Source organism: Mus caroli, unplaced genomic scaffold (assembly GCF_978045245.1).
Source record: "Mus caroli unplaced genomic scaffold, Mus_caroli_1 scaffold_13, whole genome shotgun sequence".
NCBI classification, from domain to species: Eukaryota; Metazoa; Chordata; class Mammalia; order Rodentia; family Muridae; genus Mus; species Mus caroli.
Genome location: NW_028227268.1, coordinates 50,099,017 through 50,119,195, shown reverse-complemented (window position 1 = coordinate 50,119,195; position 20,179 = coordinate 50,099,017). Strand labels below are relative to the sequence as shown.

The following is a 20,179-nucleotide window of genomic DNA, read 5'->3' as shown; positions in this document are numbered from 1 at the left end:
ACTTGATTTTTCAAAGAAAGACTGTTAACCTGGAAAAGAATGAGGGGAGGGAGGACCAGGAAATATTCAGAAATGTAAGTGGCTTAAAAAGCCTCATTTGGGGCTGGTGAGATGGCTCAGTGGGTAAGAGCACCCGACTGCTCTTTCGAAGGTCCAGAGTTCAAATCCCAGCAACCACATGGTGGCTCACAACCATCTGTAACAAGATCTGACGTCCTCTTCTTCTGGAGTGTCTGAAGACAGCTACAGTGTACTTACATATAATAAATAAATAAATCTTTTTAAAAAAAGAGACTTTCCTTTAAAAAAAAAAAAAAAGCCTCATTTGAGCCAGCAAGATGGCTCGGCAGCTGAAGGCACTTATGACCAAGGTTGAAATCCCGACTTTCGTCTCCAGAACACACACAGTAGAAGGAGAAAAGCAACCCTTGCAGTGTGTCCTGTGGTTTCTGCACCTGTGCACTATGACGTGTGCTTACCCACCCACAAAGCCAAATAAACGCATAAGTAAGCAAGCAAGCACATTAACAAATATGGTTAAAAATAAAAGCATAACGACAGAAATGTAAGTGCAAATTATTCTTCTCTCTGTGTAGGTTTATAAAGATACCAGTTCTGTGGTATCACAGTGTAGTCAATAAGAAGATGGGGCAATCATTGGCCAGTGGGGTCTTTGGAAGGAGATTATTGTTGTTTTTTGAAACAGGGTTTCTCTGTGTGGCCCTGGTTGTCCTGGAATTTACTCTAGGCTGGCTTCAAACTCAGAGATCCACCTGTCTCTGCCTCTCAAGGACTAGGATTAAAAGTGTGCATCACCACCACCCAGCTAGAAAGAGATTTTTAAAGAATGTTATAGGTTTTGGTGCCAAAGGGTTAAGCATGTTTCTGTTAGGCATTTTAAATGACTGCTTTCTTTTTCTCTTTATGAAATAACTAAGCTCTGGTGTTTCCTTGCAGAAAGCCCTGGAGATCTAGCCAGAAGCCCAGAGATGGATAAGCTCAAGTCAGTAACCAAGTGTTATGCTTATATAGAAACATCCTCCAACCCTGCAGACATATACAGGATGACAAATGGAGAAACGTCATCCTACTGGCAGTCAGATGGCAGTGCTCGCTCACACTGGATACGGTGAGTAGTACATGCTTTAGTCTTTTAAAACTTAGAATGTGGCCTGGAGATTGCTCTTCTGGGAGGTATAAATAGAAATCATTGCCTTGTTTTCTCTTAGCTAACCTATAACTGAGGGTATACTCAACTTTCTGGATGCAGTTTAGAATTGTTTCTTGGCCAATATAAGAATTTTGTTAGAATGTTCATATTGCACATTCCTGCCTAAACTAATAATTTGAAAGGAAATATAAGATTATATTAACTGAGTGGCCATGTAGAGGTTTAGGGAGGCCATACAGACTTTGAAATACATAGCTAGCATCTCAGGACTGTCATTTAGAAATTCATCTTTACATATATCAAATGTAGTGGTATATGCAAATACCTCCAACCTGTAGACAAAGGGAAGAATACTTTGCACGGGGTTGGAGGATGTAAATGAGATGGGTTTGTGACCCCCACCAGTGCTTGGGCCATGGAAATACTAGTGGTTTCTGTTGTGTTTTCCAGTTTGAAGATGAAGCCAGATGTCGTGCTTAGGCATCTGTCCATTGCAGTGGCTGCCACTGACCAGAGCTACATGCCACAGCAGGTGACAGTGGCTGTGGGAAGGAGTGCCAGTGACCTGCAGGAAGTTCGTGACGTGCACATCCCCAGCAATGTCACTGGCTATGTGACACTGCTAGAAAATGCCAACATCAGTCAGCTCTGTGAGTTCAACAGTTGTGGGATGTGAGAGGAGGAACAGTAGTAGTTTTGTTTTAAGCCTTAAGAAGGCCTCTGAAATTTTGGGATTTGATTTGCTTCTATTACACCCAGAGGGGGGAAAATCATTATTATTTTATCTACTAAGTAATTCTAAAAACTATAGAAAAGCAATAAAGTCTTTTTGTAATTAAAAACATATTGTTATTTTCTTACTAGAAAACTTTCAAATATGGACAAAGAAAAATATTCAAAATCTTACTACACAGAGCTTGTCAAGTCACAGATGCTTTGATGTGGTTCTTTCCAGGCCACTTGTGTTTATGAATTTTTGTGTGTGTGTTTATACATGTATATACATAAACAGTACTTTTGCATGTAGTATATATAGCATATCTCAAAGATTATAATATTCTGCTCATATTCCTTTGTATTTTTACTGTTTTGATTTTGAGACAAGTCTCACTATATAACTGTCGCTGTCATGAGACTCTCTATGTAGTCCAGGTTGGCTTTGAACTCAGAGATACATACGTCACTGCATTCCAAGTGCTAGGATTAAAGGCATGCACCCCTGTTCCCCCACTTTTTTGTTTTGACTTTTGAGACAGGATCTCACTATGAAGCTCAGCTGACCTGGAACTCACTGTGTAGACCTGGATAACCTCAACATCACAGAGGTCTTTCTGCCTCTACCTCTGGAGTACTGATAGTAAAGTTGTGTACCCCATGCTGGACTCGTTTGTATTTTTAGTATGCTGTCATCTCATATAGTGATGATACCTTTTTTAAGGGTTATAAAAATGTCTCAATTCTAACCTACCATTTATTCTTGGTCATTTATGTTTTCACTTTTTTTTTTTTTTCTAAGACAGGGTCTCTTTGTTTATCAGAGCCCTGGCTGTCTTGGAACTCATTCTGTTGTCCAGGCTGTCCTCAGATTCAGAGATCTGCCTGCCTCTGCCTCCCGACTCCTGGCATTAAAGGTGTGCACCACCCCTACCTGGCTGTTTTCAATTTTTTTTTCTATTGTATACTTGGTCACACATAGCATTTTCGAAGTAACAGTTGTGTGATTTTTTTTTTTTTCTTTTCTTTCCTTATGTCATTAAGGGAGCCAGAATGCTTCAGGGCTTGTTTCAGTTCTTCCAATGCTTTCCTGGGCTAAGAGTGCTTTTGCTTTGCTTCAGGTTTCTCAGGCCTAAGGAGGTGGTGTCTTTGTGTCTCTCTCTTACACCAAAAAGTAGTTATACTTGTAGAATAGAAGCTTCCTGCCTCAGGCTGTGCTACTCTGTCCTCAGCTGCATCCTTTAAATGTCTTTCCTCCTTCAGCCACCTGAGCAGCTGTGACATCTGAAAGTGAGTTTTGTCTGTGTCTTCTTATTTTGCACTTGGTTGTTAAGAAGACATTCTCACAACCATCTATCTGTAAGCCAGACACAGAAACTCAAAATTGCTAGAAAGAATTTTAGAAATGTCAAACCACACTTTTCAGTGAGAATTCATAAAACTGTGTAGTTTTCACAATTCATAATGTTCTGAAGAAGTTTTATCTACATCACTCCTAAGTTTACACATTTTCCTATGATTTCTCAGATTCGTCAGTGCTTTTGAGACAGGTTAATTCTACAGTAGTTCCACTGTAAACATACATCATTTATTTCTGTTATTAAAATATATCTTAACACTTTTCCATTTTGCTTTTAGCTATGAACCTATTGTTTGCTGATCCTTTAAAGACATTAATCCAATGCTGAACTTTTGCTTGTGCTCGACAGATGTCCAGATAAACATAAAGCGTTGTCTTAGCGACGGATGTGACACTAGGATTCACGGTCTGAGGGCTGTTGGCTTTCAGAGAGTAAAGAAATCTGGAGTCTCCGTCTCTGATGCCTCTGCAATATGGTATTGGTCTCTGCTGACATCTTTGGTGACAGCGTCTATGGAGACAAATCCTGCCTTTGTCCAGACAGTGCTGCACAATACTCAGTAAGTCACTCTGGTTCCCACGCTCCCTCCAGGAACATCCTGACTCACCCTGATCAGGGCTCAGCTCCACTTGGATTGATGTTCGGACTGTGGCCTTGCTGACACAGCTCCTCCACTGTCTTTCTTCATTCGTTCATTAGCTCCCTGACCTGATGTCATCCGTGTTGTCCCCACTCCTTATGCACTGGGGACAGTTACTCAAGTCTATGTAACATTTAATATTAGACATCATTTTCAAATGTTGGCTCTTGTTTTTCCTGTAGATGCTGAAGTGTTTGTGTAAGTTATCCTCACTTTGTAGGTGTGCCTCTAGTGATCTTTCCAGAGCACAGACAGGGCAGAGATGAGTCAATCTGAATTTAAGTGTTTGGACTCCCATATTGGGAGCTCTTTTCATTAATAAGTTAAATCTTTTCAAGGATACTAAATTAACATATTCTCTTGTTTAAGGAGCCCCACCAGTCAAGTAGCAACATGTAGGACAAACACTACAGCTTCCTCTCAGTACTGGGGAGGTATAGATTGGGTTGCTGCAAGTTTGAAATTGAGTCTTTTCTTCATAGTAAATTCCATCCAAACAAGACTTAGCAAGACCCTGTTTTTTAAAATGTTGCTTCTGTAGTAATGAATTGTTAGTATATTATATATGGGTTCAATGACAGAATGTATCCTTAGTGGACCTGCCAAGTATGGGCCTAAAGGATGTATCTAGTGTTTGTTTGTCTGACCAATTTTGAGATTAGCATTACTAAGTACAACTTGAAAGCAAGTGACACTGCTGGCAATGCTAAATCTGTAGTGAGGGGGTGGCCACCCCCTACCCTTCATTCCTGTCCTAAAATCATTTTAATTGCTGGGCATGGTGGGTCACACTTTTAATCCCAGTACTTGGGAGACAGAGACACTTGGTTGGATTCCTGAGTTCAAGGCCAGCCTGGTCTACAGAGCCAATTCTAGGACAGCCAGGGTGATACAGACTCAAAAAAACCAAGCATTAACAAATCATTTTTATTAAACCTTTTAAAGTTAGAGAAATGTGGCAAGAATAATCGAATAATCTTTGTCCAGTCATGTGACAGTCCCCAGATACTTTAATAATGTGCTCCCTATAAACAACATTTTCTGAAAAACCACCATCTGAGGAAATTAATGTGCTCCTAAGATCCCATTTGTTTTTTCTGAGTTGTGCCAGTAAAGCCCTTCAGCAGGAAGATCTGTTCCTGAGTTGTATTTTGCATTTTTTTGTTGTGTCCCTTTAGTGTCCCTAAGTCTAGAACAAATCCTCAGTCTTCCCTTGACTTTAACAACTTTGACCCCCTCTATAAATTAGTTCCCTAGGACTGTGTGATGTTTGTTTCATCACAAACAGATTTAGGTTTTATATTTCATTTTGCTCAATTGAGAGTCTTACTGTGTAGCCTAGACTGCCCTGTAACTCACAGCTTCCTGCCTCAGCCTCCTAAGTGTTGGGATCCCAGGTGTGTGCCCAGGCCTGGCTGTTGTGTCTTGAGCAGGGTTGTCCCAGTGACACTGTGCTCTTCCTGCAGTCCATCTGCACATGGGCCTGTTCTTGGAACCAGTACTGTCAGCTTTGACCTTTGTCAGATTTGTCAAGTCTAGAATTTTTTTCTTTATAATTGATTATTTAGGAAGAAGGTAATTTAGGACTAAATCCCACCCCTATGAAACTTTCTATTTATAAGGATTTCTGTTATTAAGGATTCACAGATTTCTAGTTTATTCACTGGGTTATAACTAACCACAGCTTTTTAAAAAATCTTTGTTTTTATTTTTGTGTACCTGATTTTCTCTGTTTATACCACATGTGTGCAGTGCCCACAGAGGTCAGAAGAGAGCTTTGGATCCCTTGGATCTGGAGTTATAGGCAGTTGTAAGCCACCTGATTTAAGTGCCAGGAATCAAACCCAGAATCACAGCAAAAACAGCCCATGCTTTTAACCCCTGAACCATCGCTAGTCCCAGCCACAATTTTAGTGCTCACACGTTCCCAGATATAGCTTGTGGCAACCCCTTCAATCTGACTTGTGCCATTTTGCATTATATCTCCATGTCTGTCTGTCCATCTGTCTGTCTACCCATCATTCTTAGACTTGTCATTATAGAATAGTTCCTAAAACAAACAAACAAACAAACAAACAAACAAACAGCTTTTTTCTTTTCAGACAGGGCTGTGCTCTGTTATAGCCCAGGCTGGTCTTGAACTCAAGGCCTCACATAACCTTCTGCATCAGACTCTGTAGAAACTGGCACAATAGGTACACACCAGAGTACCCACCTATTTCTCCACATTCTGCCCAAGGAACTGCGAGTTTATTTGGAATGGTTTCTACCTCTGTCCTTTTTTTTTTTTTTTTTGGTTTTTCGAGACAGGGTTTCTCTGTGTAGCCTTGGCTGTCCTGGAACTCACTCTGTAGACCAGGCTGTCCTGGAACTCAGAAATCCGCCTGCCTCTGCCTCCCGAGTGCTGGGATTAAAGGCGTGCGCCACCACGCCCGGCTTTTTTTTTTTTTTTTTTTTTTAACCTCTGTCCTTTAATGAACTGTTTCCCCAAGCAGTCAGGGGCTACATAGTTACTTTTTTCAGTCACCATGATAAAATGCTCGACAAAGTGATTTAAGGAAAGAATGGTTTATTTTGGATCATGACTTGTAGTCATCATGTTCATTATGACAGGAAGGGTGTGGCAGCAGGAAAAATAAGGTAGCTGGTCACATTGTGCCATTTTGTTCTTTTTATTTAGTCTGGGACCCAAGTCCCTATAATTATATACCACTCATGTTCATGGTGGGCCTTTGGTCTCAGTTAACTTTTTGGAAATGCCCTCACACATACTTAGAGGTTTATATTCTAAGTGATTCTAAATCTCATGTTGACAATAAATATTAAACATCACAAGGTCTTTGGAGAATGTTACTTGAAAACTCAGCTCATTGCTGTAAGGTTGTTACTTCTCCTGACCTTTTCAGTAGACACAGCCAGCAAAGTCACATTTGTATAGAAATAAAACATAGACTCATACACTTATTTACAATTGTATTTCTGCATCCATAATACTGAGAACTGAATTTTCATAAATATTTCCACCTCCAGTTCAGCACCATGGGAGTCATTTTTGTGTTCTCTATTTCTGGATGTGTCAGACAACCTCCACATATCCTTCCGGTCCCAGTGCCATTAGCAGGGCCACTGCTGTGAGCACCCTTGCCCAAGTGCCTTTTTGTCCTCAAGTTCTATACCCTTTGTCATGCCATCCTTCTTATTCCAATTGGCACCTTTATTCCATACTGGTTTGTCCCTTTGTGCAGATACTCTCTCACTCTGCCTAGACCACCCACAGCACCACTGTCACCCACAACTCTACTGCTGTGCTCTGAGTTTTCATGAAGGGAGGGAGGAAGAGCTTTCTATCTTAGTTTTGTTACTTGATTTTTCACTTGTTTGCTTATTTTGAGGGTCTCTACATAATTCTGACTATCCTAAACTATGTAGGCCAGGCTGGCCTCGAACTCACAGAGATTTGCTTGCCTCTACCCCCTAAGTGCTGGGATTAAAAGAGGTTGTTGCCACACCTTGCCCCTACTTTAGTTTTTTGAAGATGTCCCAGCTTGTTGCAGAGTACTCTTATTGTGTTGTCCTAGTATCCCTGACTTTTATATTATAGCTCATGTATCTAAAAGCAATACAAAATAAAAGCTGGACTTGAGGAGAAATAATTAAAAATGTATTTGGGTCAGAGTAAATATTTATTTGTATGATAGGAAATGAATCCCATTAATGACTGTGGTTTTTGCCTTTATTGACAGCTATAGCTGTGCTTAGTTGTCAGCACAAATGACTGGCCCGCAGGCAGGGAGAACCAGAGAAGTGGGAAAGCTGGCATATAGTCTTTAGGTTACTGCATTGTCTATATTTGGAAATGTAGAAATTGTCAGGCATGGTGCTGTACATCTACAATCCCAGCACTCAGGAGGCTGGGGAAGAGGATTTCCATGAATTGGGAACCAGCATGAACTATGCAGTGAGTTCAGCCCAGCCTGAGCTACATAACAAGACCCTACATAGCAAGAAAAACAAAATAAAGGACTGATACTTTGCCTAGCATTTAAAAACCCTATGTTCAATCCACAGGACTGCCAAAAAACAAACAAACTAATAAAAACCCTCTAGTCTAAATAAATAAAATAAGTAATGATGGACTAGAGAGATGGTTCAGTGGTAAGTGCTTGATGCTCTTACAGAGGACCCTAGATCAGTTCCCAGGACCCTCATCAGGAAGCTCACAACCACCTGTAACTCCAGCTCCAGAGGGTCTGATACCCTCTCTGGTCTCCTTGGGCACTGCTCTTTTAGTGTACAAACACACACAGACACACACACCACTTCTCTCATGTCTCTTTGTCTGTCTGTGCCTCTCCATCTCTGTCTCTGTCTCTGTCTTTTTCCGTCTGTCTCTCTCTCACATATGCATGCCTACGCATGCACACAAAAATAAAAATGAAATATATAAAAATAATTACAATAAAGGATGATCAGTTCTAGAATTTTGAGGGTGGGTTTTTATTTGAAACAAAGTCTCATTATATAATCCAGGTTGGCCTCAAATTTATCCTCAGCCTCTAAAATTCTGGTGGGAGCCACCATGCTTGTCTTATGATGTTTTTGTGTGTTCTTGGCACATTTTCAAGGGTTTCATGGGACACTCATGTAGTCTGCACAGCCAGCACCTAGTAATCACTTGTTACATAAATTTAAAACAAACATTAAGGTGAAAAGGCCAAAAGACCACATCAGGCACAGGAAACATGATGTTATTGATCTGCTTAGGAAGCAATACTATTTGTGATACCTCTTTTGATGCCACAGATCCTAAGGTCCTTGTACAGACAGACTGTCTGCTAAATTCACACAACACGGATCTTGGGACAGTTTTCCTGAGTCTGTGTCTTTTGTTCTTACCACTTACCATAAGTTCCAGGGAGCCAAGGAAGCTTTGACACAGGGTGATAGAACTTTTCCAAAAAAGGAAAAAAAGGGAAACCTTACTAAACTGCTTAGCATATAACTCCTAGGGACACAAATTCAGTTTATATTGTGCACCAGGCTCTCAATGGGAGTACTGTTGAGAGATTGCGAGTACTAGCTCAAGAGATTCTTCAGCACAAGATTTAATGGTGTGCTTTTGTCTAATGTCATGTCTGGCTTTGCTCTGATTCCACATATTACTTCTTTAGGAAGGCACTGCAGCACATGCCACCGCTGTCCCTCTCTCCAGGATCTACGGACTTCTCAACTTTCCTCTCTCCTAATGTTCTGGAAGAAGTGGACAGCTTCCTCATAAGGATAACTAGGTAAAATTAAGGATGCTGAGGTGAACAACTTGTATGGGGTAGAAGGCATATGTGCACATTCAGTTCTTAAGAAAAACTTAGAAGAATCTTTCCACTAAAAGACTCATTTTTAGTAACCAAAGAGAAAAGGAAAAATACATCCTAATTGAATTAACTTTGGTATGGCTGCAATATCATCTGACTTTAAGAATTTGAATGCAGAGGAAGTTGACCTCTGATTCATTTAGAAGAGATGTATCCAAGTCTAAGATGCAAGCCTCTTCTCCCTTACCTGTGACCTTCAGTCAGAGCATGCTTACAAACAGGGCTAACAAGCCTTAGTAACTTTATAGAATGTATCATTTGATTTGAGGATGCTTGGTTCTCCAAGTGAGCCTTCAGGACATTAATCATCCCCTGAGATGCACAGATAGCTTTAAGTTTCTGTTATGGTGTGTTTAGAAAGGCAGAGAAATAGAAAGCGGGTGGAGGTAATGGTTTTCACTCTTTTCGAGAAATGCATCCTCAGCTGTGTCCAACCTAGCTCATTCCCAAGGAGTCTTGATGGAGACTGGCTGCAACAGTGCATTTATCTTTGGCTTAATGGTGTGCTTTGTATTATTAAAGTTCTAAAGGTGAGGATTTAATTTTCTGTCCCTTGGGTTGATTCTGCTTTTCCTTAGGTTATCTTAAGGATTTTGAAAACACATTTCTCATAAATATCTAGGGAGCACATGACAAGTTAATTTTACCTATAGGATTAATTGCATGGGTTTAAGCTGTCTGGTTTTCTTTTATTTCAGGAAGTGAAAGATTTTTTGGTTTTTTTGTTCTTTGTAGCTGCTGTTCTACTCCAGAGGTAGAGCTGACTCTTCTGGCTTTTGCACTAGCAAGAGGAAGTATTGCCAAAGTAATGAGTTCTCTGTGTACCATCACTGACCACTTGGACACACAGTATGACGCCTCATCCCTCATCTCATCCATGGCATCTGTCAGGCAGAACCTGCTCCTGAAATATGGTAAATGTCCTGGGCATTATAGAAGTGCTAGCAGTGGAGAAAGTAGAATGCCAGCCTTTTCAGTGCCCTTTGGCCTCTTCTGGTCCCTGAGTGAATACATCTGACTGCTAGCTTTTCTCTGGAATTGGTAGGAGAAGAAGGGTGTCAGTTCTTGAATTTTCTAGTACAGTGACTTGGGTCTGGAAGCAATTTTGAGCATAGCCATCTTTGGTGAAGTACCAGTGTGTGTCATTGTGTAAGTAGAGAGACTTGGTTGGAGTATTTCTCATCTGAAGGTACGGAGCTCACTGAGACCTGGTACAGAGGGATTGTTGTGTCTGAAAGCTTCCCTCTGCATCCACAGCATAGCTGCTCAGAGACACGTGTGTGCCTGCCGTTGCTTTTCCTGCCTGGACCCATCTCAACACTTTGTAAATGACCTAGCATGAGGCTCCCAATACTTCTCAACCAGTGCCCATAAAGCTGTTCACAGTGATTGCAACCAGGCAGTGAGGAACAACATATTTACCATGCCAGCCTCTGGTGGCAAAATTATCTTCTAAGTTCAGTGATTGTTCTGGTCCTCCTCAGTATTTCAGGCATTACTGGGATATTCCCACCATGATGTTTGTGCAATGTAATACAACTTTGTGATTTATTTTTATGTTTAACTTTTAAAGTCAGAGAATTATCCTATGAATCCAGTTTCTCTCTACACTAGCAAAGTGTGGGATGTTGAGTGGCATCTAGAAGCTGAAGTGCTCTCCAGATATATTTACCTTTCATATTGGAATTGTTGGGACAGGGAGCAGAGGAGACGAGAAGATGGCAGGGACTGGGCATGACTAACAGTGATTAGTGTGAGCTATGTTAGAGGTTAGTGGGTATTTGCTATTTATTTGTGTACTTTTTTATTTAGAGACAGGTTTCACTGTGTAGCTCTGGCTGGCCTAGAACTTGATGTGTGGACTCAAACTCACAGAGATCCTCCTGTCTCTCCCTCCTGCATCCTGGGAGTAAAGGCATGTGCCACCACATCTAACTCCTTACTTTTTTTTTTTTTTTTTTGGTTTTTCGAGACAGGGTTTCTCTGTATAACCCTGGCTGTCTTGGAACTCACTCTGTAGACCAGGCTGGCCTCAAACTCAGAAATCCGCCTGCCTCTGCCTCCCGAGTGCTGGGATTAAAGATGTGTGCCACCACCGCCTGGCAGCTCCTTACATTATTAAAAACAACAATTTTACAGTTCATTGCAGCAAAATTTGATTTTTTATTCTTCAAACTTTCAAAATTTGCCTAGATTTGTTTATTTATATTATCATTATTATTACTATTATTGTATGATAATATACGTGTGTGGTGGGGGGATGGTGGCATATATGCCACAGTGCCTGTATGGCTGTCTGAGGACAGTTGGGAAGTTATTCTCTTTTTCCTCTATGACTGCAGGAATTCATTTCAGCTCTTTGGAATTGCACCCACAGAGCCATCTCACTGCTCTCCTGGAAATAGTTTAAAGAAAGAAAATATAAAACATTATGTATTTAAATACAGAGCTAGTAAAACTGGATTTTTTTTTTTTTAGCTTCAGAAGTATCTTAGGAATCCTTACATATGTTGAGTCTATAGTATTAATCTATATATTGTGATGTGTTTGCTTCTGAAAAGGTGTTCTCCTAGAGGCCTTTCCTTAACCGTCCTCAGAGACACAGGTTGTACTTTCAGTCACAAGAGCAGGTAGAGGTAGCATTAACTTCTGTTTACTATTCCCATGCTCCTTGACCTTTTATTTACCTACTTAAAATATTTTAAGATTTATTTTTAATTATATATTCTTTAATTATGTGTCTATGTTTGGGTACATGAATATTCATGCAGGCACCTCAGGGTTGAGAAGAGAATATCAGATCCCCTAGGGTTGTAGTTATGAAACTACATCAGACTGGCAGCATCTTGCTGGCCCCTAGTCTAGCCGGGCATAGGACTTTATATGTGTGTGTGTGTGTGTGTGTGTGTGTGTGTGTGTGTGTACCTAGCTTAAAACTTGCCCTGTCTTTTCTTTGAACAGGTAAGCCTCTCCAGTTGACTCTTCAGGCTTGTGATGTCAAAGGAAAAGAAGATAAGTCAGGACCTGAAAATCTTCTTGTGGAGCCATGGACAAGGGATGGTAAGTGGTAGATAGTCTATTGCTAGCATGTACAGGAGGCAGCTATGTGAAATTACACCCTGACTTTGGAAATTCTCAGATGTTGGTGTTTTAGTTATGTGTGTGTGTATAATCTTTTAATGTGTATTGATGTTTTGCCTGTGTGCGTGTATAAGCATTATATGTGTTCCTACTGCCCTAGGAGGCCAGTTGAGGGCATCAATCTCTTGGATATCCTATAAATGGTTGTGAGCCCACATGTGGGTGCTGGAAACTGAATCTAAGTCCTCTGTAAGGATAGCAAGCACGTGCTGTTAATTAGAAAAACATCTCTTCTGCTTCTAGATGATAGTGGGTTTTGTTGTTTTGAGAAAGGGTTTCACTATGTAACCCAGTTTAGCCTCTAACTCAAGACAGTCCTTTTGCCTCAGACTTCTCTAAATTCTGGGATTACAGGCATGAGTTACCAAAAACATTAGTCTTCACCTCCGGTTAACAGCAATAGCTTCTGTACACTTTGTCTGGTTCAGCTTTTGTCTAGATGGTAGTGATTAGACATTAAGAATTTTGACAGTCTAAGGCTGTTCAAAATCAAAGTTTTAAAAAGCAGGTGGAGGTGGTGCCTACTTTTAATCCCAGCACTGGGGAGGCAGAGGAAAGCTGATTTTTGTAAGGCCAATCTGGTCAATATTTTGACAAGTTCCAGGACATCCAGTACTACATAGAAAGTCCCTGTCTAATAGCAAAAACAACAACAAAATAGCCAAACAAACAAATAAACACCCCCCTCCACCAAACCAAACTAAATAAACCAACAAAAAAAATAGAACCAAGACTCCTTTTTTTTTTTCAATTTATTTATTTATTAGATATTCTCTTTATATACATTTCAAATGCTATCCTGAGAGCTCCCTATACCACCCCTCCGTCCTGCTCCCCTACCCACCCACTCCCGTTTCTTGGCCCTGGCGTTCCCCTGTACTGGGGCATATAAAGTTTGCAATACCAAGGGGTCTCTCTTCCCAGTGATGGCCGGCTAGGCCATCTTCTGCTACATATGCAGCCAGAGACACGAGCTCTGGGGGTACTGGTTAGTTCATATTGTTCTTCCACCTATAGGGTTGCAGATCTCTTCAGCTCCTTGGGTGCTTTCTCTAGCTTCTCCATTGGGGGCCCTGTATTCCATCTTATAGATGACTGAGCATCCGCGTCTGTATTTGCCAGGCACTGGCATAGCCTCGTACGAGACAGCTATAACAGGGTCCCTTCAGCAAAATCTTTCTGGCATATGCAATAGTGTCTGGGTTTGGTGGCTGATTATGGGATGGATCCCTGGGTGGGGTAGTCTCTGGATAGTCCATCTTTTCGTCTTAGCTCCAAACTTTGTCTCTGTAGCTCCTTTCATGGGTATTTTGTTCCCTATTCTAAGGAGGAATGAAGTATCCACCCATTGGTCTTCCCTCTTCTTGATTTTCTTGTGTTTTGCAAATTGTATCTTGGGTGTTCTATGTTTCTGGGCTAAAATTCACTTATCAGTGAGTGCATATCTAATGACTTCTTTTGTGATTGGGTTACCTCACTAAGGATGATATCCATTTGTCCAAGAATTCCATAATTCCATTGTTTTTAATAGCTGAGTAGTACTCCATTGTGTAAATGTACCACATTTTCTGTATCCATTCTTCTGTTGAAGGACATCTGAGTTCTTTCCAGCTTCTGGCTGTTATAAATAAGGCTGCTATGAACATAGTGGAGCATGTGTTCTTATTACCAGTTGGAACTTCTTCTGGGTATATGCCCAGGAGAGGTATTGCTGGATCTTCTGGTAGTACTATGTCCAATTTTCTGAGGAACCTCCAGACTGACTTCCAGAGTGGTTGTACAAGCTTGCAATCCCACCGCAGAAGACTCCTCTTTTTGAGATAGAAAAAGTTACTGCATTTAATTGTTTTAAAGTTTAGATTGACTTTCTGTTGAGTTGGTTTAAAGTATTGAGTCCGAGAGCATCTTTAAGAACATTACACCTGGTCTGGCATTTAATGTATTGGAACAATCCTCTTCATCTCTAGCACAAATGTATGTTTGTGTCTGCTTCATTCTGCTGTAGACTCTTTTCCTGATGCAGGTGTATTTGTGAGCCTTTCCCTATCTTGGAAACCACTTGGTCAGTGTCCTGTATGTGTGTCTTTTCTTTTTACTATACCACTTGAGTTCAGTAAAGTAGAATGTTCTAGCTGCTGTCAACACTGACTGGCCTGGTCTTCCTCTTCAGGATTTGGTTTTGTTGTGGCTTTCCTCAGAACTTGAAGGCTTCTGATTTCTTCAGCAAAGCCTGTTACCTGTACTGTCCCTATTTTCATTCTCAGTACCAAGGAGGTTCCCAGTTGTACCTCCTGTCCTTTGATGACCTCTTAATAAACTTTGCACAAGAAGGTTCCTTACACCCGGCAAGGCCATTGTACTGCTTCTCATTCCTGATAGAACCAGATCACAGGACAGCATCTGTCTGTGAGTTAGCAAAGAACCTCTTGGGTTCATTTTCTTGGTCCTTGTAACACGTTTTACACAATTGTCTTGAGGAAACCCAGAGTCTAGGAATGTTTGTGTTATTAAACACAGGTATGGAATAAGAACATGACCATCATTTCAGTGTTTTGACTTTACAGGAGAATGATTGAAAGCAGGTCAGGGCCCCAGGAGAAAAGCTCAAGGAACACGGACTTGAGCGCATCCTTGCATTACACTGCTGCACCTTGGGTTTAACAACAGATCTTTTTGTGAGTTGAGAGATAATTTGTAACCAAAAAAGGTATATGACTCATACAACTGCAAATGGACACATCAGACTTTTAGACAAAGGAAGAAACATTATCAATAGTTTAAAGGAAAAATCATAAAACAACAAAGACCAATGATGGAATTTACTCACAGTTAGTATCAGCTACATTCCTTTTCTTCTCTTTTCTTTTTTAAATATATATTTCTTTGGACAAAAACACTTGCATTACCCTCAGTATTCAACTTACAAAGTTATAAAATAGCTTAGAGACAGGAAAAGATGGCGATAACTGAGAATGAATTAGACAGAACACCCAAAAATCCCCCTTCCGTTTCAGCATCTGTCCTAACCTTTGCTGACAGAGTATTCAAGAAGCTGACCAAGCTTCAGTTGCTAAACCCACTTGTCTTTTAATCAACTCAGTCAAACATTGGTCATGGCTTTCAGGATGATTCAGGAAGATGGTTGACCCTACAGTTTTCTGTCTCTTATTGAAAATTACAATCTGAGGAGACTGTAGTGTGTGTGTGTGTGTGTGTGTGTGTGCGCGTGCGTGCGTGTGTGTTGGAGAATCTCTTACTGCTTTTTTACAGAAGGTAGAGATGTGGGAGGGAGCCACATCTGCTAAAGAGGTATTGTTTTTCTAATTGTCACAAAGGTACCAGATAGGCTGGCTACCCTTGCTTTTGTTGATACTAGATCTTGGGGCTGTAACCATGACTCAACCGTCCTAACTTTCTTTTCCTTTTCCTTTTTCTTAGGTTTTCTTACAGAGACTGGAAAAACGAGAGCAAGTACTATTTTTTCTACAGGAAGTGAGTCTGCCTTCCAAGTTACACAGATCAGAATTATGGTAATTTCTCTTCCACCTTCTTAAGTAGTTGCAGTGCTCTTCAAAGGTGAATTAGGGACTGGGGAGATGGCTCAGTAGTTGAGAGCACTAGGTGCTCTTCCAGAGAAACTGAGTTCTATTCCCAGCAACCTTGTGATGACTCACCATGTGGAACCTGGCATGCATGTGGTGTGCAAACAGATCTGTAAGCAAATACCCAAACACATAAAACAATAAAAGTTTTTAAGTGAATTGAGCGAGGTGTGGTGGAACACACCTCTAATCCCAGCACTCAGGAGGCAGAAGCAGTGGATTTTGTGAATTCAAAGCCAGCCTGTTCTACATAATGAGTTATAGAACAACCAGAGCTACATAGAGAGGCCCTGTTTTTATTTCTTTGTGTGTTTGTTTTAAAAAAGTGATTGGGTTACGTTTCCATAGATCCTTGCCTGTCATTGGGTATACAGTAATTATTTTCCTCTGTCTCAGTCCTCTGACAGAGGGCAAGTGTACAAATTTAGATTTAGTTTTAAGTCTCTGAGCAGTGTGACTATAAGGATGGAGAGAGTCAAGCTAATGTTTTAGAGGAAATAGCCGCCTTACTTACAGGGCGTAGTAACATGGAATAGCATTTTATTGGTTTCACTGTGCCATAAGCTGTTAGACCTTAACTATGTCAATCGGAGACAAATCAGCAGAGAATGTTTGCCTCTGTTCCCAGGTTCGCCGTGGTGGCATCGGTGCTCAGTGTGGGCTGGTATTTGCCTATAACTCGCCTTCTAATAAGTTTCATGCAGAAGAACACTTCAAACGGTTTGAAAAATATGACAAATGGAAACTCCAGGAACTGAGGCAGTTCGTAAAAAGCAGGTACAGCCCAGAGAGAGTCTGTGTGGTCAATAAAATTGCATCTATTCTCTCCCTGGATGTGGCATTGCATGCCTTTAATTGGGAGGCATTTGGGAGGCAGAAGCAAGTGGCCTTTGTGAGTTTGGGGTTAGCCTCGTTTAAAATAGTGAGTTCTAGGCTAGCCATTACTACATAGTAAGACCCTGTCTTAAAAAAAAAAAAGGATGTATCTTTATTGTTGAATTATGCTTATAGAAAAGGTGACAGTAACCCATCACAGAGGCCAGAAGTCATTGTTATTTTCTTTTTTGTTTTTTTGGTTTTTTTTTCGAGACAGGGTTTCTCTGTATAGCCCTGGCTGTCTTGGAACTCACTCTGTAGACCAGGCTGGCCTCGAACTCAGAAATCCACCTGCCTCTGCCTCCCGAGTGCTGGGATTAAAGGCGTGTGCCACCACTGCTCAGCCTATTGTGACATTTTTTAAGAATTCTGGAATTTTGGGTTCTTTTAGAAACAGAAATATAAGAAGGTGTTTTCAGAAGACTGCATTGGATCCCCTAGAACTGGTGTTATGAGTGATTGGGAGCTGCCATGTGGGTGCTAAGAACCAAACCTGGATCTTCTGAAAGAACACGTTGTGTTAATTCTGAGCCTTGTCTCCAGCCTCCTCAAACTTTCATTGAAAATACTTATTAAACATCTATTATGTGCTGGGCCTGATGCATTGAAGGTCCTGCAGTGGAAAAAGTACCAAAGGGGTCACTGTAGTGACCATAGAGAGCTTCCTGCCAGGAGACAGTGTCAACTGTGTAATGAATGCTGTACGGGAGACCTCTGGGAGCAGATAGCAGGCCTTACTTGACAGGAAATGTAGCCCTGAGCCAGTGAGCAGTGCTGTGATGTTTCTGAAGAGTGAATTACACACTAAGTAGGTGCTTGAAGAAGCAGTGTGTGAAGGTGATTGTATGGCTAAGCTGTACTGTCAGGAAGAATGGCAAAGGACAGAGCTGGAGAGCTGGGAGAGGCCAGGTCAGTAGAAATGTCTTTGTTTGAGGTCTTAGTTTATCTTTGAAGTGCATGTGTGTAGCGGGGAGGCAAGCAGGCAGAGGGTAGAGCTTGTTATTGGGGAGGTAAGAGAATATGAAGGAAGTCAGATGTGTTCTGGAAGAACTGCTCAGGCTTGTGCTGCAACATCATGAATAGAGGAAAGCAAACAGAGAGCCAGAGGCTGCGAGTAAGCGTGTCGCCCAGGAAGCTGAAGGTAAGAGTGGCCTAGACCAGCAGCAGCAGAGGAGGAGCAAGGTGGCTTGATGCAGTGGGCCCTGGGGATGACTGAGTAGAGAGCAGAAGAGGAAAGGAGGCTGGGCAGCACCAAGTTTGGGCAGTTGGAGAACTTGGTAGTAACCTGTTCTGAAATAGAACATGCTCCAGGGAGAAGCAGGATTATGGGAAGACAAGTAGCTCAATGTTAACCCTCTTGGTAAGATTTGAGATGTCCTACAGCCAGTGGGACAAACAGGTCAGCAGCTTAGAAGAGACTCTTATATTGTAGGGACAGACATGACAGTCTTTGAAATGTTAATTAAAAACATAGGATCCAGGTATGTAGCCTCATGACTATAATCCCAGCAGGAAGCTGAGGTAAGATTGCTGAGAGTTCAAGACCAACCTATGCTATAGATTAAGACCCTGTCTCAAACAAAACTAAAGGAAAATGTAGAGATAGAAGACATGGTTCTGGAGGACTGTGGACTAGACAGACATAGGTCACCCTGATGAGCAGCACTAGTTAAGAGACAACAGAAAACTTAGACAGAGAATAGGGGACAAGCCAGGCTATACATACCCTCAGAAATCAGGGGATGGGTGTGGGTGGGTCATTAAGATGAAGGCTTAAAGTAGACATTGCTACAGAGGTCACTGCTGACCTATCAGATAGCATTGCCCTCCTTATTGCTGCTAGGAAGTTATCACTGTGAATCAGAGCCCTGGACTTGTCTTCCGGGCTATTGTATTTCCCAGGAGATGCTGTGAAAATACAGGTCTGATTTAGTAGTTATAGGAAGGACCTAAGGCTTCTTTCTTTCTTCCTCTTCCTTTCTTTTCCTCCATTGTCTGTCTTGTTTGTGCTTTGTTTCTTGAGATTAGTTCTTATTAGGTTGGGCAGCTCAGAACACCTCAGCTTCCTGTGTGCTAGGCTTACAGGTTTCCATCACCATACCCAGCATGATTTCTTTTTTAATAATGGCTGCAGGCACCACCTAATTTCAAGCAACTGTGTTCTCACTCTTGGGATATTAAAATAGGTCTTTTCCTCTAAACTTTTTGTCAAACAAGGTCTTTTACATCTTACGCAGGATGGTTTTTTTTTTTAACCTAAATATAGGCCTATTCATGAGTCCCTTAATAATTTGATCTGGTTCTAGCCTGAGTTATTCTTCAATATAGGCCAACTAAGTTGGCCTACATATAATATCAGTCTCTCTCCAGTTGGAAATAACATTTTCTTGACCATTTTGTTGTGTTTTTCTGGCACTATGCTCCGGAGACAGCATCTGCCCACTGTACAGTGTGGTTTAGTGAGAAAACTTGCTTCTCTAGCACCTGACTCTGCCAGCTTTTTTAGGTTGCAGACTCTTTTGAGTAGACTTTCTGCCAGGCATGGTGGCAGGAGGATAGAAAGAGATTGAGAGCTCAAGGCCAGCCTGGGCTACATAGCTGAGGATAGAACCAAGTTCTCACATATGCTGGGCAAATGCCATGCCACTGAAATAGTATGCCCTCAAAGAATATATTTAAGATTCTTCAAACATGTATGATGGATGAGACTCATCGACAATTAGGGCTTAGCAAATTCCACCTGTGCTGTTGTGATCAATTATACCACAAAAGATTTCTACCAATAAATATTTGTGTGAGGAAGAGAATAAAATTTTTCCTTTGTTCCAGATCCTGTTGTACATTTTCTTCACTTTTCCCCATAGTTATCTGTGATTGCTAGACATGCTTATACAGTGCGCTATTAGTGTGAGAGTTGAGTCATAGGCCAAGTAGTATGAGATTTTAACAATGGAAACTTGAAGTCATGCATGATGGCCTTTAATCTCAGCACTTGGGAGGTAGAGGCAAGCAAATGTCTGTTACAGCAATATAGTGAGTTCCAGAGTAGCTAAGGCTACCTAGTGAAACTGTCTCCAACCAACCAACCACCTGCCCACCCACCCACCCACCCACCCAACCAAGAATGGTGCTTGAAAGAGTGCCTGCTGAAGAGGGGGCAGCACTTACCCATTCAGCTTTTAAGGAGAAAGATGCAATTATCCTTTGTTTTAAGGATGGAATGCTTCCTTTGGAGGACTTGCTAATCAACAGAGGTCTGTGAAGGCTGAGATTTGAGAGCTCCAGGATATGAGGCATCAACC

At 41.3% G+C, this 20,179-nt stretch overlaps 1 protein-coding gene across 3 annotated transcripts in view; it reads left to right on the top strand.

Moving 5' to 3' along the window:
• Zzef1 (zinc finger ZZ-type and EF-hand domain containing 1) overlaps positions 1 to 20,179 on the top strand; it is a 130,897-nt gene that overhangs the window by 31,354 nt on the left and 79,364 nt on the right. For all 3 annotated transcript variants that reach the window (XM_029484134.2, XM_029484135.2, XM_021176147.3), the window contains exons 4-11: positions 958 to 1,129; positions 1,622 to 1,821; positions 3,595 to 3,805; positions 9,058 to 9,174; positions 9,994 to 10,172; positions 12,220 to 12,318; positions 15,838 to 15,929; positions 16,630 to 16,778. In XM_029484134.2, coding sequence (XP_029339994.1) covers positions 958 to 1,129; positions 1,622 to 1,821; positions 3,595 to 3,805; positions 9,058 to 9,174; positions 9,994 to 10,172; positions 12,220 to 12,318; positions 15,838 to 15,929; positions 16,630 to 16,778 — 1,219 coding nt within the window. The remainder of the gene's footprint in view (positions 1 to 957; positions 1,130 to 1,621; positions 1,822 to 3,594; positions 3,806 to 9,057; positions 9,175 to 9,993; positions 10,173 to 12,219; positions 12,319 to 15,837; positions 15,930 to 16,629; positions 16,779 to 20,179) is intronic.